General features: G+C 39.0%; 1 protein-coding gene across 1 annotated transcript; it reads right to left on the bottom strand.

The window, feature by feature from the left end:
- Positions 1-1,003: 1,003 nt before the first annotated feature.
- LOC140234053 (replication protein A 32 kDa subunit-like) lies at positions 1,004-18,598 on the bottom strand. The gene is made up of 8 exons (XM_072314134.1): positions 18,457-18,598; positions 15,460-15,590; positions 14,880-14,981; positions 13,535-13,648; positions 12,446-12,640; positions 10,160-10,276; positions 7,022-7,116; positions 1,004-3,883 (listed from the first exon to the last, which is right to left on the bottom strand). Exons 1-8 carry the CDS (start codon positions 18,470-18,472, stop codon positions 3,802-3,804), a joined length of 852 nt encoding a protein of 283 aa, XP_072170235.1. The 5' UTR covers positions 18,473-18,598; the 3' UTR covers positions 1,004-3,801.
- Positions 18,599-18,628: the final 30 nt, after the last annotated feature.

The raw sequence follows: 18,628 nt of genomic DNA on the forward strand, positions 1-18,628 counted from the left end.
TTTGATTCACGAATCTTGGCTCTCAAGAAATCCGCGGGATTAAAATGCATGCAAATATTTCTGGTTTTGCAGCAATCGCCAACCTGAGAGTGTGTGTCTGTGTTGGATGTTAATGTGTGTTTGGGTATGTGAGTTTACTGGGTCTGTCATCTTCTTAAGAGGGGAATTTCAGACCAGTGTAAAGTTGTCAGAAAAGAGTCAAAATTTCATAAGCGCAACAGTGAAAATGTGATAAAAAATCAGATAAAAATTAGGGAAGCTATGAACTCATTAGATTTCTTTAACTTTTGAAAAAGTTCACTCATACAGTTGATAAAAATTTGAGGAGTCAAAATGAATCAACCAGCAGCATATAATTATTTCATCATTTTAATTCAGGAAACTTTCAGGTTTTCATCTTGAGCTGCATTTTGCTTGCCTGTGTAAAAAATGTTACCGTAAACAAACTTGTTTTGCAGATGGAACAATATTTTCTTAGCATTTTTGAGTATTTTTCTTGATCTAAATAAGATCATCCTGCAAAGAGGTGCCTCTCAGTTTTTGCTATGAAAACAAGATTTAGTCTTTATTAGGTGTTGCCGAGCAGTCCACTATACAGTACTGTAATTGGCTTATGTGGTAATTCTGAGAATTTTATTTTCTGCTTATCTCTGCTTGTTATGTGTAACATTACAGTGGACTCCCGTTATAACAAGGTCCTCGGGACTGGCAGTTTTCTTTAGTAATATCAACATTTTGTTATAACCAAACAAATAAATGATAGAAATACACAGAGCAGATAATGTTCCGCCTGAATTTTTACTTCGTTGTAACTGGAATTTCGTTACAACTGTGTTCGTTATAACAGGAGTGCACTGTATTTCATGTTTTGATTCTGTGGAATTTACTTACCAGTATGCAAAAAATTCAAGATTTACAGTAGCTATCCCTAGTTTGCATCTGCACATTCATCACCACACGGGACAATGAGACAAATTTTCATGCACAATGAAAACATCTGATGTATTTAGTTTGGAAACTTTGTACATACATTTTTATTACTTTCATCATTGCTTTCACTCTACTTGTTCTGCAGAAGCAAAGCGCTCCTTTGGAGTGTCTCTCTCCTCACTGCTATTTGAACATCCACCATTCATGTTATTTTGTTCAGAATTCACTTTGCTGTATTATACAGTAGTCAGCAGTTTTCTGCAAACAGCCAATGTACACACATTGTACATGGAGAGAAAATAAGGGGATATTGTCGGCTGAGAACCAGAAGGACTTTTATCACAATTTTGGGGGTATTGAGTTATTGGCATCATGTTGTAGAGCTCAATCTCCTTTACATTATGATGTCAATTTTGAGTTATTTTTATTGTCAGTAAAAAAGTTCAAAATTACAGCCACAAGGGTGCTAATGCTTATAAATCTACCCACTTTTGATTGAACAAACTTTTTATTTCATGAAAATTCATTGTTTTGTTTTTATTTATGCTAAATCTTCGAACACGATAGCACCCTTCTGGTTTTCAGCAGACTATATGCTCAGTACATGTAGTTGAGAGAATATTATGTGCTTAAATTGGCGCCTCTGAAAACACTAGATGAGAAGTCTAAATGCTGGAGGGGAAATCCTATTCAGGACAGCGTAACTTCTCACCAGAAGCGGGCAAATGTAATGATTGAAACGAATGAAAGGAAGCATCATAAATTCATTTAGGAACATGCCTTAGTTATCTCCTTAGATGAAACAGTTCCCCTATAGTTTGGAAATGAACTGTGGGAAAAAAAAAATGGCGGTATAACTGCAGAATACTCTGCCTTGGCCAAATGTCCCTACTTGTGTGCACATCTGTAGCAAGCAAGGGTAGGGTAGTGTGGAGTGATATAGTATTGCGACCGCCCTCAACGTTATAAACGGGGTATTCTGCAGTTGTTCCAAACCAGCAACCCAAAACTACAACTGAAATATATACACATGAAATCCCAATAGTTTGTGGCATTAGCCACCGAGGCAGACTGGTAAGACAAGATCTATATCACATTGTGGTTCATTTTGACTTGACTTTGAATATCAGTGTTTTCTATTGTTCTGTTCAATCCACCTGTTCAAGACAAAGCAGAGCAACACTTTCAGCTTTTGCTAAAAGATGTTAACTACATGAAATCTATTTGAATTCTTATCTATCAATGCAAGCTCTTGTTGGTAACATATCGTTTTACTCACAAAGCTGATTTAAAAAAAAAAAAAGACTTTATGATGCACATGACATGGTAGTTATGTCATTACCAAGGATTACTAGTACTAAGTTACCATGGTTATTTCAAGACATCTGTTTCTACTTCTAGTAATATTCAAGGATGGAAAAAAAAAATGTAAACTTTGTACACCAACAGTATGACGACAAACACATTAGAACATGATGAGAATGCAACCAACCATACATTTTTTACATGGTCAAACAATCCTTTTTGTGACAGGTTCTTCCATGATCTACTGCTTGACACATTCCAACAATGAGAATGACTTTACATGGAAACGCTACATTGTACCTATATTTTTGTGGCACCGTACCATGTATGGAATGTCGCAAAAGCCATTGGTAACCACCACCAAAATATGGAAGCATCTTTAATAATTGCAATTGTGCTCTCCAACAAACTTCACAACTGTGGCACATGGGCTCACAGCCAACCTGTTGCTACAACACAGTGGACAGTTTTTCCCCTTTCTTTTTCCTTGATCAATTGTCTTGCTCTTAGAGTAAGGCACCTCATTAAAACAAGGAACTTTCAAAATGGCAAATGTTGAAGAATGCACATAAACGTGTGTGCAGAATGATTTTCATTCACTTCAGCCACTATCTAATGTACTTCTCAAGGTGAGGATTCAGAAAACATGGATGAAAAGTTGTAAAACAAAATGGAGGAAACATGAATCACTCGTAGGATTCTCCTTGCGCATGATAGTACAATACATGTACATATATGGTCATTTGTTGCAAACGTGTACAATATCACTCCATGTGATCTGGGAAAATGCCCCCTCCTCAAGAAAGGTTAACAAATGACCTTTAATGAATGAAATGACCTTTAATGAAATCTAATGAAATGTCTTCAATACTGTTTAAAAATGAAAGCTATGAAAGAATTGCAGTCATTTGCAACCATCTGGGACTTCAAAAGATGTGCAAATCTTTGACTGACCCAATTTAGCCATTCACTGATTTTCCCCTACAGACATTAGTATTCAAATAAACCATTTCAAGAACAGTTTACTTGCAAGGTAATTTTTGTCCATGGATATCTTGATAACGACAGCGTTGTCTTCATACCTACAATGTATTCCTGGCTGAACTATTTTTTCTTGAACAACATTCTACAACTCCGTCAGCAAAGTTTGACAAGTTTGAAGGGGACTTTCTTCTCGTTTTCAGCTTGAGACAAGGTACTGCAAAACCAGAAACGTTTGCAGCATGAAACTTATGCAAACTGGAGCAGACTGCCTTTTTCTCTTCATGAAACTTTTGCAAATTGACTGGCAGTCAGAGCATTGGGTAAACAAAAACTTTGGCATGCATTTTATTTTCACGAATCTTGACTCCTCATGAAACTAAAAAAAAAAAGTTTCATGCATGCAAAATTTCTGCTCTGACAGTATTGTTAACCAAACAATTCTTTACTACCGAGGAGGCTAAGGGATGGGAGTGTGGAAGAAAGGGTAGCTGGTAAAAACAAGTGGATCATGTGAAAAGACAGTGACGTTAGTGGGGACTTTGGGGTTGGGAAGGTTTGAGGGTGATCGATTGGGGGAATCAATCAACCCTCCGTCGATTTGAAGTGGTCGTCGTCGATGGTGGAGTAGATGTGGCCCTCGCTGCTCAGGAACTCCACGGCTTTCCTGAAAGGCAGGAGAAGAGAACAGAATAGAACAAATACCATGTAGATAACATGAATTACACATATTAGGCTGTTACTTTTATACATTTTCTTGAGTTCATTTTTATGCCTCAATTTCAAGCTGAATCCAGATAACACTTCATCTTAATCGTTTGTTTTGTTTTTCAAATGCGATATAACGCTGACAGTTTGCATCTATCATTCTGTCCCTGTCTGTATCTCCCTGTCTCACTGTGTATCTATCATTTGCTCTGTTTCACTCTGTCCATCTGTCTTTGTCTGATTGTCTCTCCCTCCCCCCTCTCTCTCTGTTTCTTTATCTGTGTGTTCATTCCTCTCTTATCTGTCCTTATCCTTCGCTCATTCTATCTCCCATTTTCTTTGTCTCTATCTGCAAGTCTGTCTATCTGTTAAGTTGTCTTAAAGGTACAGTTTACCTTTGGGAGCAGTTATTTTAAAAATGTTCGAGTTATCACATTTGATGCATATGTGTAGGTCAGTCGTACCATAAAACATCCTATCATATAAAAACTCTTTTTCTCATTTAACGATAACTGCAGATGGTTTAGTCTAGAAACAATTTTTATTTTAACTACTGTTCACATTTTGTATATTTAACAATACTTAACCCTAAAGGGGCCGGGCTTTTTTGGCTATGCTCAGACCGGGGGGGGGGGGGGGAGGGGATGGATTCCGCCCCCCCCCCCCCCCCTCCTGAGATCTCGGCCATCGGTGGTGCGATCGCGATGAAATTTGGCATGCGTGAGACCCGCGTCATAATCTACAATATTGTGTCATAATATTTTTTGAAACAAGCAATTTCTAATTTTAATTAATTAATTATGCAAATTAAGCTCAAGATCATATTTTAGCCTAACTAAAAGCATTGAGAGTCTAATTTTTGATCAGTAAATCTGTTTTGGCATATTCAACAATTGTACATCACAAAAACTTCCAAAACTCATTTCATTTCTTATGTATTTTATTGTTTTCAGAATTTCTTATGTATTTCTTTGTTTTTCAACTTTTGTTTTTTCTTTGTCTTTTTATTGGAAATTGTTACTGAACACTTTTCTACCATAATTAGCACAAAACTAATCAATAAAAGTGATCAATTGTAAAAATAATCAGGTTTTTATGACTTTCATGACAGAGCACTGTTTTCCATAGGAAATGTACACAAAATCACAAAATTGTGCCCGTTTTGGGGCGACATTCCGTTACAAAAATGGGCGTGGCTTCGCAAAAGTATGCGCGGACGTCGCAAATTTGGTCTCAAAAGTTGCGCAAGACTTGAACAAACAAAGTCAAGAAGCCTCGCGACAAGGCCTTCTCGCGTTACAGAATTATAGCGCGAAACGTCGAGGGGGGGGGGCGGATTCCGCCCCCCCGGCCCTTTTAGGGTTAAAGGGTGTGTACAGTTCTGGTCGAGGTGAGGATTTAGCTTTTAACGTTTTGCGAGATATTCAGAAACCACTCTATGAGATGTCAAAGAGCATGCAGTTCTAAGAGGTATCAAAAGTTTATTCGATGAAAATCGGTTTTGAAATGGCTGTGATATCCAAAAACAAGGTGAAACAAAGAGATCCTAATAAAGTTGTGGCATGTCGCCTTTTATTATTAGCACTTTTTGGGATATCTCAGCCATTTGAAAACCAATTTTCATCAAATAAACGTTGAATCCTTCTTAAAATTACATGCTCTTTCATATTTGAAGAGGCTTTTCATTATCTCACTTGTCTTAGGAATGTTCAAAACATGAATTCCCACCTCAACCAGTACTGTACAGTCCCTTTGATTATACAGATTCAAATTTTTACAGTGGTTGTTTCTATCCCAAACTCACATTTCAGAACTATTTTAAAGCACTAATGCTGGAGTTTTGTTTCATCTGCAAATGGTAAACAATGCCTTTAATTAGTATCTGTTCCATCTCATGCCATCTCAATGTCTCTCACGTTATTCTCTTCATTCGTCTCTGTACCTGTCTTGCCCCTCTATATCTGTCCTGTATCCCATTCTGTCTCTTTAATACTGTCCTGTATCCCACTCTGTCTCTTTAATACTATCTCTCTTCCTCCCACTGTCTAGCTTTCTCTCTATATACCATATGTCCCTCCCCCCCCCAAAAAAAAAACAAACAAACAAACAAACAAAAAAACAAACAAACAAAACAAAAATGGGACCCTCTGCAATGATAACTTTAAAAATAGTGAATCAATCCAAATACAATTTCAGGGTATGAAACTATAACTTATTATCCACGTCTTGCACAAAACTCCATCCGATTTGCTTCAGTGGTCAGAGAGAAATGAGGATTTTTGTAAAGTATGTCAGCAATCCCTCCCTCCAAGTTCTGTCCATTGTGTTCACACATTAATATGAAGTTCCAAGAGCATCCAAGTGCTATACTTGGAACAATCACATCCACGACATGCTTCAAAATGATTCACATCTCTCTGTGACCACTCAACCAAATTGAATGGAAGTTTCTGCAAAATATAGGTAATATGCTATATTTTTAGACCCTGAAATAGCATTTAGACAATTTAATCATATTGGAAGTTATCAATGCAGAAATCCAATTGTGATCTTTTTTCTTTTTTTTCTTTTTTTTTTTTTTTGGGGGGGGGGGACATAATGTACAGTATGTCCTCAAAATAATTACAATCAGATTTTCGAATTGAAAACACCCAATATGATTAAACCGTCAAATGCTAATTCAATTTCTTGAAATATAACATCTTAGCTCTATTTTGCAGAAAACCTCATTCTATTTGGTTAAGCAGTCACAGGGAAATGTGGATTGTGGTAAAGCATGTCATGAGTCTGATTCTGCCAAGTTTAGCACTTGGATGCTCTTGGAACTGCATATTAATGTGTGAACACAATAGACAGAACTTGGAGGGAAGAGATTCTCGACATGCTCTACACAATTCCTCATTTCTCTTTTACCACTGAAGCAAATCGAATGGGTTTTTTGTAAGATGTGGACAATGAGTTATAGTTTCATATCCTGACATTGTATTTGGATTGATTCACTACTTTAAAAGTTATCGTTGTGGAGGGTACCGTTGTGTTCTATTTTTGGACATACTGTATTTATCTCTCTCTCTCTCTCTCTCTCTCTCTCTCTCACCTGATGGCATCTCTTGACATGCGCTGTAGCTTCCTACAGAGAGCATCCATGCTAATGCCTTCCTCGTCACGGCAACCAGTGATGAGCTGATGGACCTGGACACGAGTCAGCAGAGATGGCAACAAAGGTGATCGATACAAGACTTTCCCATCCTCACATCTTTATGGTTTCAAGTGAAATAAGAAAACCTTATCCATGGAAGATAGATGCAATTAAAAAATATCTGCTTATACACTGGTGTACATATAGGAAGGCTCAACATTAACATTTTCTTTTGGTGGCCCGACAATGAAGTTTGGTGGCCTGGGCCATCTAGACACTTTCTTTCCTTAAAAAGTGGTGGTCTGGCATCTATTTTTTTGAGTGTGTGTGTGTGGCCTCCGGCCGGCCATCATGCCACCTCTAATGTGGAGCCTTGCATAAAGTAAATGTTACAAAAACATGTGTGGATCTTATGTTCCAAAGTCTGCTATTGATATAGCTGTATAAACTCACCTTTATCTGTCAACATGTCCTTTCTGTCTACCATTAGTTTCATCATCCACACTGCATGTATCACGATACTGCGTTGCTATCATCCATCTCATTTCTATCAACAACATGTCATCCTCTTATTAGTGTCACATGAAGTCTTCTGTAAGTCTGTGTATCATCATGAGTCACAGGCCATTGAGGGCTGGCCCGAACTCTAGCCCTGTTTGGGGCTTTTGGACATTCCTCCTGACCATTCAACGAAGATGCATGCACACAATTTTTTCCTTTCTGAGTGAAAAATGACATCATGAGTCACAGGCCATTGAGGGTTGGCCGAACTCAAGCCCTGTTTGGGGCTTTTGGACATTCCTCCTGACCATTCAACAAAGATGCATGCACACAATTTTTTCCTTTCTGAGTGAAAAATGACATCATGAGTCACAGGCCATTGAGGGCTGGCCGAACTCTAGCCCTGTTTGGGGCTTTTGGACATTCCTCTTGACTATTCAACAAAGATGCATGCACACAATATTTTCCTTTCTGAGTGAAAAATGACATCATGAGTCACAGGCCATTGAGGGCTGGCCGAACTCAAGCCCTGTTTGGGGCTTTTGGACATTCCTCCTGACTATTCAACAAAGATGCATGCACACAATTTTTTCCTTTCTGAGTGAAAAATGACATCATGAGTCACATGCCATTGAGGGCTGGCTGAACTCTAGCCCTGTTTGGGGCTTTTGGACATTCCTCTTGACTATTCAACAAAGATGCATGCACACAATCTTTCCCTTTCTGAGTGAAAAATGACAAGAAAGAGTTGTTGATTGGGATTTCCCTTGCTTTGCACTTGCTCACTTGAAACAAAACATTAAAGGGATGGTACAGTTTTGATTGAGCTGGGGATTCAACTTTTAAATTTTTGCAAGATAATTAGAGACCACTTGGGAAATATCAGAGAGCATACAATTCTATGAGAAGAATTCAAAATTAATGCGATGAAAATTAGCATTGGAATGGCTGATATATCCAGAAACAAAGTAAATCAAAGCATTCCTAATACAAGGTGGGTCCCATCTTTTATTAGGATGTCTCAGCCATTTCAAAACCAATTTTTATCACATAAACTTTGAATTCTTCTTAGAAATTGTATCTTCATTAATATTTCATAAGGGTTTTCTTATCATACCACAAAAAAGTTGGAAATCTGGAACCCCATCTCAACCAAAACTATAGCATCCCATTGAAACCCTACGCACAGTGCAGCTTTTGGAATTCAAGAGTCTGTGCATTGCATCAATAATCTGGATCTCAGCCCACTGTGAAATAAAAATAACTAGAAATGTCGCTGTGGCGACTGGTATGCCTCCGCTATAATGCATGATTTTCCCAATAGGTCTAGATAGTACATGTGGACAATGTGTGATTACATTTTCACAAAATTGGCAAAATATTGAAATGACAAGTTCGTCACAAATGTCTTGAATGTTCACCTTCCTTGACCTAGGTTTAATTGGCTGAATAGGAGAGCATGTATCTAGGGATTTAAGGACTTTAACTTGACTTTGACCCATTCATACATTTAGGCATTGAGTAATTTTCAAGGTACAGGTGTGGAGAAAAAGTGCAATTTCTGAATTGAATAGTAAATTGTTACCATTTTCATCTGGCCCTTGACCCTAAAATTCATAAGATAATCACTTTCAGGTAGAACATGCATAATATGTACTAAGTTTCAAGATAACTTGAGCCACTTCGAGATATGGAGGAAAAAGTTAGTTCAGCACTTTCACTTGATCTTTGACCTTTTGACCTTTGAGGCAAAAAAAGAAGAAAAAAAAAACTTTCCAGAGAATTTCTATTAGGTTACACATGCATACACCAAGTGTAAAAAAATAATAACCCTGCTGGCATTGCATAAATATGAGGGAAATAGTAAAATTTTGAAGTGTTGCACTTGACCTTTGACCCCTGACCTTTGACCCCATGAACCCTACATTCTCTAGATAATCACTTCCAGTCAGTACATGTATATACTACTTTCCATGAAGATACCTTGAACAATTTTCCATGGCACGGAGAAAAAAAAGAAGTTTTGATATTTTTACTTGACCTTTTGACCTTTGACCTCATGACCCAAACTTTCACCAGAGAATCTTAATTGGGTAATACATGTATACACTAAGTTTCAAGAAAATATCTTCAGGCATTCAATAGATATGGCGAAAATAGTGAAATTTCATGTATTTGACCCTGACCTTTTGACCTTTGACCTCTGACCTCATGACGCAAACTTTCACCAGAGAATCTTAATTGGGTAATACATGTATACACTAAGTTTCAAGAAAATATCTTCAGGCATTCAATAGATATGGTGGAAAAAGTGAAATTTTATGTATTTGACCTTGACCTTTTGACCTTTGACCTTGAGCATGTGCACCCAAAAGTTGATAGGCACAACTTCACCCCCTAATACACATACATGCCAAGTTTCATTAGGATACCTCAACAGGTTTTGATAGTTACCTTGTCCACAAAATTCATTACGGACGGACGGAAGGACGGACGGATGGACGGACGGACAACCCGAAAACATAATGCCTCCGGCACCACTTCATGGCGGAGGCATAAAAAAGTGTGACTTTTCCCCATCACCACCTAACCTACCTGTGTCTGTACATCGCTGAGACCGTTGTTTGGTATCATCCCTCCAGCTGGATGCCCTGCTTTCACTGGTGTCTGGAAGAAGTTTGAATCCACGTTTCCGCCTCCGGCATTCCCAGCCTGATCAGAGGGACCAAATCAAATCATGTGGGAAGAGAATGTAATGCTGCCATTTTTCCCACAAGTTGAAAGGCACAGCTTCATCCACTCATTCATAAAATATGCAAAGTTTAATTTGGATACCTCAAATGGGTGTGAAGTAACATCATCCACACAATCAATTATGGATGGAAAGATGGATGGACAGATGGAAGGATGGCACGAAGGATGGACAGAAGGATGGACACAAGGACAGACAGTTCCTCTTCTAAGGACAAATGGAAGGATGGACAGAAGGATGGATGACCCCAAAAAACACAATGACCACGATGACACTTTGTGGCAGAGGTATACCAGGGAGGTGGAAGAAAGATGGAGATGGCACTTTGAGAGCTTCCCTCAGAGAAAAAATCAAGTGGTCTTACACCGATTAACGTCTTGAAATCCAACCCTCATTCTGTGATAAATATGTCAAAATCTGGCCTTATCGGTCCACCCATCACCCTCCGGCGCACTAGAGTGACGCAACATGATCTCCTTTCCAGGTCTTCCATAAACACATGCTCGTAAAAATCGGGCTTTGAAGCGATGCGTGGCACCGACAATATGACGTCATATTCAAAATTTTGGCAGTCTATTACATTCAGTGAAAGACGTCCCCCTTCGAAAGCTACAACTTATGGCTCAAGAATTGGATAGCGTGGTATGTCTATACCTTTCGCTGGTTCAGCAGACTGTGCTGAGGAGATTGCCGTTTGAACCAGCAAAATCGGTACACAAACAACGGAGTTACTGAGCAGTAAGTTTTGTGCGCTAGAGATGTCATCATATTGTTTCTGTATCGATTATGAGAAATCCCGCACATTTCCGCAATTTTTTAATAGTTAGAGAGGTAGGCCTGACCTTGATCTTCAAAATGATATAAGTTACATGAGCGTGTTCGGGCGTGTTTTCAAACAGTTCGAGTGTAAAAGTAGTGCTTCATAGAGACCGAGGCGGGTTTTTTTTTCGTCTGCACCCGAGCGAGCTGGGGCTTTTCAGCGTACTCGTCGGGTTGTTGTAGGGCCGCCGCGTAGGCGTCGGGACAGCGTTCGTTGCCGTTGTTTCGGTGAATTTGAGTTACTAGTAAATACATATTGGAATGGAAAGTTGAGTGTTAAAAAGCGTAAATTAGACATATCAGCCTTGATTATAATAATTTTCCGTAGAGAATTAAAGATGATATCTATAAAAGCCTAGATGTATGATGCTGTAAGTATATTTTAGGGGGAAAAACAGAGCTTAGTATACAGTGTTTCACCTCACTCTCCCTCGATCATTCATCGGTAAATACAGGTAATCGGCTTGACTCTACCCCATGCTAACGTTACAAAAAATTGAATTAAAAAGTAGTAGAGTACACCTCTGGAGCTAGTAGAATCTAACGTTTAACAGTGGTTAGATTCTAGTTTGTGAAATACTAGAGTCTACTAGCTAGGACTAACGTTAGGTATGCTTTTGCTAGGCAGCGTACCTGAGGTGACGCTGCGCTATTAAACAGTGTCCTGAGCCTTGCCCTTGCCTTGGCCTCCAATTTCCAAGCCAAGGCCCAACTAACTTTCTGAGTTTCAGTTTCAATTGCAAATCAAATTTCGTTAAGTTGCTGTGTCAATGTGATTTTGAATTTGCTAAAAGCAATTCCTCCTCAACAAACTTGTCTCCGTCAAAATCACGATCGCCAGAACCACCACCACTGCTTACACCACTGCTTTATACAGAATACACTCTATGAGTTCTGTGCTTACACCGTAGGACGCCATTTTATTCCCCGACCACAATGCATTTCGCGTCGTGATTTCCGCCACAAGATTTACGACTTGCAGTGCGCCGAGCGTGAGTAATGGGATTACGGGAGGGGGAAAAAAACGCTGTCGGGGCCTGTCGGGGCCACGCATGACTTCAAAGGAAACTCAGAAGAGCACACTCCATCTTTCTTCCACCTCCCTGGGTATACAAAAACAAATCATTGCATGGGTCAATGCACCAAACTATGGGGGAAACATTTTATACAGACTCGTGGTCACATGAAACATGAAAATATGTGGAAAAACGATGAACTATGCTTTCATCACTGCATATCCACTGGTTACATTCACACAGTGCACAGACAGACAGACAGACGCACAGACATCCACACACACAAACACTCACCATTGTGGCCATCTTGCTGAGCAGCATGTGTGACTGAACTACCTCAGCCATGTGCATTGTGACCTCATTCATGTCTGTGACAGGCATGATCCGGAAGGGGCCGACGCTGCGCTTGCCCCCGAAGGACCGGATGTTGCCCGCCACCTTGATGTACGTATTTTCCTCGTACACTGTGGGTTGCTGCTCTGTGGTTTCCTGTTTAGACGAGAGAGGCACAATAAATGAGTCTCCTTTTACTGTAAAACGAGGAATGTTCACAATGCATTCTAATTTTGCGAATTTTGCGAGAGCCCAGATTCACGAAATTAAAATGCACAAGAAAGTTCTTGTCTACACTATACGCATTCAATGTTAGAGGCAACTCGCGCAAATTTCATACCGCAAAAATTTCATGCCGCAAAAATTTCATGCTGCGAAAAAGGCTGTAGGCTCCAATTCGTGAAAATTTCATGCCGCGAAAATATCATGTTTTACAGAAATACAAAAACTTTCTGAAGGAGTGGTCTATTTGACACCCACTGATGGGGTTGGCTGGTCAAAGAGATAAAACAGGTAAATGATATACAAAATTACTGGCAATTGGTCACAATGCTGTCATGAGACTATGCACCACAGATCAATATACTTATAGTGTGAAGAGCGGCGTCATGTCAGGCAATATAAATCCAGAATTTGACTGGCTGCTGATGCCGCTAGAAAGTCTGAGTTTCTCGCAACCGACATGAGCTCCGATCATGATTGTATCTCATGTGGGTTGCATGAAACTCAAAGTAGTAATAAAGGACTGATTAACTGCTAGTCATGTACCTATGTGAATGTTAGTGTTGTGTAATATACAACATCACAAACTGTACCAAAATACAGCATATTCATATGCAAACATTTTGAGCAATAACACAACAATAAATGAAATAAAAAAAGAAAAAATTAAAAAATCAATATCTTCTCTCTTTTGAGATTTGCAATCTTTTCAGAATTTTGAAAGAGAGAAAGATGAACACAGGCTCTTCAAAGTCGTTGCTTGAGCTATTCTCTCCAGAAGGAAACAAAAAGAAGTCACGATTGCGCAAATGAGAAGGAAGAACTCACATCTGATTCTATCCACTGTCTAATCTCCATCGTGGGTCCTGACATGTCGTCCAGCTGGTACACAATGTTTGTTGCGGAGATTTCAGCTCTTCTGATGACTCCAATAAGGCATACCTGGTGATATTATTATGACGATAATAATGATGGTGAATGAAAATGATACAGATAATGATGATAATGATGATGATAATAATGACACTACCAATGACATTTGTGCCATTTTACTCAAAATACTTTTAATAGGCTTGTTTATTGAAAACACTTTAATATTCTGAACTACAAAATAATAACCTCTTTCAACACTATCAGTGAGGTTTAGATACTAAATATTTTCTATTGACAATTCATTTTTTTTTTTTTTTTTTTTTTGGCCGGAAATCTAGAATGAAAAGTTGCAAGCATTAGGTTAAAAACTGGAATGGACCTCAGCACAGAATAAAAGTAGGCCAGGTACCTGTTGCACAATGATTGCAATGGTTTAAATTCTGACAAGATATATATTGCATTACTGCACAGATAAGTACTGACGATATCAGTCATATATTAGAAAAGGAGGATACTTCTGTGGTATTTTTGTTTTTGCTAATTTTGCTAGTCAACTGGTATTTGCACACTTTAACAGGCAAAAAACATTTCCTTCCATAAAACGTACATGCTGTACATGATCCCCAAAGCAGGAAAGTACTAACTTTTTCCTGAAAACGGATTACTGGTATGCTTACAATTTCCTATTCCGGTCTCTTGAGTAAACTATCATACTTGAGAAATATTTGGCGTATACAGTTATAACATGACTACGCTGAACAGTGTGATGTACATTGCAAGCACTCTGAGCCCATTGGGAAGGATGCATGAAATGCTCACTGCGGTATTTCATATGTATACAGTATTTTGTAAATCTTTTCCCCAGTGCAAACCAGTAGTTGTGTGTTTCTTCCCCCCCCCCCCCACCCCCCAAAAAAGCAAAAGATGTACTGTAGAAGTGGATATTTCCACATGAGTAATTTTTCGCGCTTGGCTGAGTAAGAAGAGCTTTGCATGTTGGTTTTTTTGTTTTGTTTTTTGTATTCTGCAGAATTAGGAAATTGACTTTTGGAACATATGGCATGCAAAACTATTTGTGGCTTTTATTTTCACGCTAGTTTTTGGTTGCGCGAAATGCGTGAAAATTTCCATTTTTACAGTAATGCTATACAAGCCCACACCAGTGAGCATTTCATACATCCTTTCCAATGGGCTCAGACTGCTTGCATCAGTGCTCATTAAAAGTCTGTATCTACACCTTTCCTGAGGCAGTGTACACACATCTACAGTTCACGACATCGACAGAAAAGGGTCAAATTACCTGGTGAATCTCAACATCTCCGATCTTGAACTCGTTGTCATTCTGTGTTGCTTGGAGGATCTGTGCTATGTTACATGGGATCAGCTTCTGTGCCCTTTTACCCTGTTCACAACAAAAATGCAGACAAATACAACATAAGCCAATCCAGCCATAAAAAAAGGCTTCTGTATTAGTGTCATGATTGATCTACTGTTAATCGCGTATCAACCTATCCCTTCAATGTTGTGAGTCATAAACACACAATGAACCATTCATATTCATGAATTTCTTCTGTCAAGTTTTTTTTTTTTTTTTATTTATTAATGTTGATGTAGGACACTTCCCTGCAATGGGAGATTAGCACCTTTGTTTTGGCTGAAAAACATATTAAGCGTCACTCTAGTCCAAAAGCCTCATACCATTTCTTTGGGAAAGGGGATAAACCATTGCCAAGCTCCACGAACACCTTAAGACACAGATCAGTCAGTGGAAGATCAACGAAAGAAACAGGCTGCACATTTTAGACCAAACAATGTTATTCAAGTTGTGTCACACAACTGTGCTGCCACAAGTCTCAATAGTAAGGTTCCATGCAACAAACCTTAGACTGAGAGGTGCCCACTCCTGGTGAGTTGAATCCACCGCCTCCTGGCCCCGGGGAGTTGAATCCGCCTCCGAATCCGCCTCCGAATCCCTGGCCCTGGTCCATCCCGCCGTAGCCCCCATCAAATCCTGATCACAACAGTACAAGAAATCATAATTCATGATTGCATAATTCAAAAATCATAATGCAGAGGGGTGAAGATAGGGAGCTGTGATCTTACAAATACATTTGTACAAATTAAAAATCTTTCATAATGCATCTTCACCACTCCGCACTGATATTCTCTTGCTTTCATTCAAGAAGCTTTGTCCGCCTTGGACTAGCCATTTAACATAACAATGTCTGAATTTTGGAGCTTGGGTATTTCTTCCAATTTCACCGTGTCAATGCCGGCAACCAGGGGTAGTCTGGTACATTGTAGTTGTGTTGCTGTCCAGAAAGCAGCAGAGTACAGGTTCGATTCAGGCTGGTTCATATATGCTCGACATGAATTTGTTAAAATGTAGGTCAGTGCTTGTAATCTTAAAAATACTTTTGTACAAAGGGCGACAATCGATTTAAAAAAAAAATAATAATCTCCATGTGGCAAGTCATAATTCACATTGTTGTTGACGCAGACCTTTACAGACTTCAAGAGTCCACTTAAAAAGTTAAAGCCGAAGGGCACAGACTTGTCTAAACTGATGCAGAAAAAAAAAAAGCTTTGCTCTGCAGCCCACCATCCTTATTATCTTTTCAGTTAAGTTATACTAAACACAATGGACAGATGAGATGTCAATCCAGTTATCTATTAATCTAATCTGCTTAGTCTAGAAAAATCTAGAATTAGAATGCAATACAACAGCACCACCTGTCATGTCTACATATGGTGTGTACATGCACCATCCATAGGGCATAGGCTTGATTTTTGAACCTTTATGAAGTAATTCCTGCCCTATAACAGCTTGTCCATGAAGATTGCTACATGAAGAATGTCTACATGTACTGTGTAGGGTAGCATCCCCAGTATTCGGTCACTTAAGCTTTTTTGCAATATTTTTCAAACTAAAATAATACATACATACATCATATCTACAGCAATGTATGTGAAATATATCAAATTTCTTTCATCTCAATTTTCATTTTGTTAAATATCACACAGAATTTCACAAAATCCCCAAATATATCACCTTGAAAATTCCCCAGAATACGGTCACCGCGACCAGTATTCAGTCACGTGATATGCGCGTTCAAAGTCAATGCATGTTCAAGGCAGCTGAAAAATGCGCCGCACGCTACCTTGTTGGCGCAAAATTGCATCGACGACGTTGCGCCGCCCGTTGGTGACCGAATACTGGGGAATCGGCACTTGCATTCAACCCTTGTACATTGAGACACTGTATTGGCACATACGGAAATTTTGTTTTTCTTTTGCGTTTTTGAGGATACCATCACACTCCAAGCTTGCGATAAGCAAAAAATCCCACGCGAGAATGGCGTATTTCTCGATTTTTAGCACTTCTTCGGCGACCCATACTCTTAAAACTGGGCTCAATCCGCACGCGCTTTTGGAAAGTAGCGCCGATTCTGCACTTTTGACGGTAAAATTTTGGATTTTGGATGGATTTTTGGAGGGGGCTACGGGAGTTTCCTGTTGTGAATGAGTGTGCAAGTATGTGAATTGATGTGATTTGAGTGTGTTGTGACAGTTGAACTTACTGGCTGGTGACAAGTGATAAGTGACTGAATACTGGTAGCTGACCAAATACTGGTACCCTTTTACTCTACAGTGTAAAACCTAGTGAAGGTTCTAGTAATTTCTTTATTTCTTTATTATTTACAAATTCATGAATCAAAGCAGATTCTAACTTGAATAGGTAGGAGCTAGTAGAGGTACTACTAGACTACTAGGGGAGGGTCCTTTATGACAATGAGTAAATGGGCGATTCATTTACACTGTATGTGAAATATGTACCAGGATAATTTAGATTTACAGAGATTTGCTTTTAAAATAGACTAGGTTCTACTTGTAGATTAAATTTGATTTGCAATACATCACTATACATGCCAGAAGGGTAGAGCAATGTGAGGGTCAGGATTCACAAAGCAAAAGGGATTTCACATGGTGATTTCACCATTTACCACTGTTGAGTGTTGGTGAACCCTATATCTATATAATTATGGACCATTTGACTGATTGTGAGACTGTCACTACTGTCGAGTACTTAACATACTGCTAAAGTACTAGTGTCATGTTAGTGCAAACTAAAATTGTAAATTTACCATGTTTACAGCTCCATCTTGCATCTGTCCATGCATGCATGCATGAAGCAAGCATTTTTTATGCATGATAGATCTAGAATACGATTCTAGATGCCACTGACATTGCATTGGTGTCTTATTGATCTTAAAACAGCTGTGTAACGTTAGTTTTGGCATGCTCAATAATCTGATAATCACCTGATAATAAGATATAGAATATCCACCATGGGTCATGAAATCATCACATCTGCACAAATTGTTTCGTCTCTCATGTTTCCCTCTTCATTTTCAAGAGCAAAGCAAAGGCAAAGCATTCCCAGGCCCAGCAGCCTTGGCTTGAAAGCACAGTAAATTTAAAACAATTTAATCAGCTGATAATCATTATTCAAGACACAACTTTTTAACACTTAGTTCTATACATGTTGCATCCCCACCACTCTGCATTTTCATTAATGTGTCATATTGTATTGTCTATCACTTCACTTCTGAAAAGAGGACAAGAGCCGCTACCTTGCCCTTTTCATTAGTACAAACTTAGGCCTACTACCCTATCTATACATGTGTAATTTACAAGCCATATTCTCAACACCACTGCACATTGCACAGCAAATAAGACAGTATGTCGGACTACACAGTAACACTGCCTCAATTGCACAACGTGTACAGATTCGGCATGTGCAAACTCGTACCGCGAAATACATTCGTTCCACAAAAGCAAATTCTTAATTAAGACGGTAGGACATGACAACTTACCTCCGCCGTAATTCATTGCAAGCCCTTAATTCCCTTATACAATGCACACCTAAAATAAGATCTTGCTAAAGACAATCAATGGAGTATTTCGTGAATTATGAGCGAATGTTTATCGTTTACTTGCAACAACGAAGTTCGCGGGAGGATGACATGGCGCGCCACAATGACGAAA

Source organism: Diadema setosum, chromosome 10 (assembly GCF_964275005.1).
Source record: "Diadema setosum chromosome 10, eeDiaSeto1, whole genome shotgun sequence".
Lineage (NCBI taxonomy): Eukaryota > Metazoa > Echinodermata > Echinoidea > Diadematoida > Diadematidae > Diadema > Diadema setosum.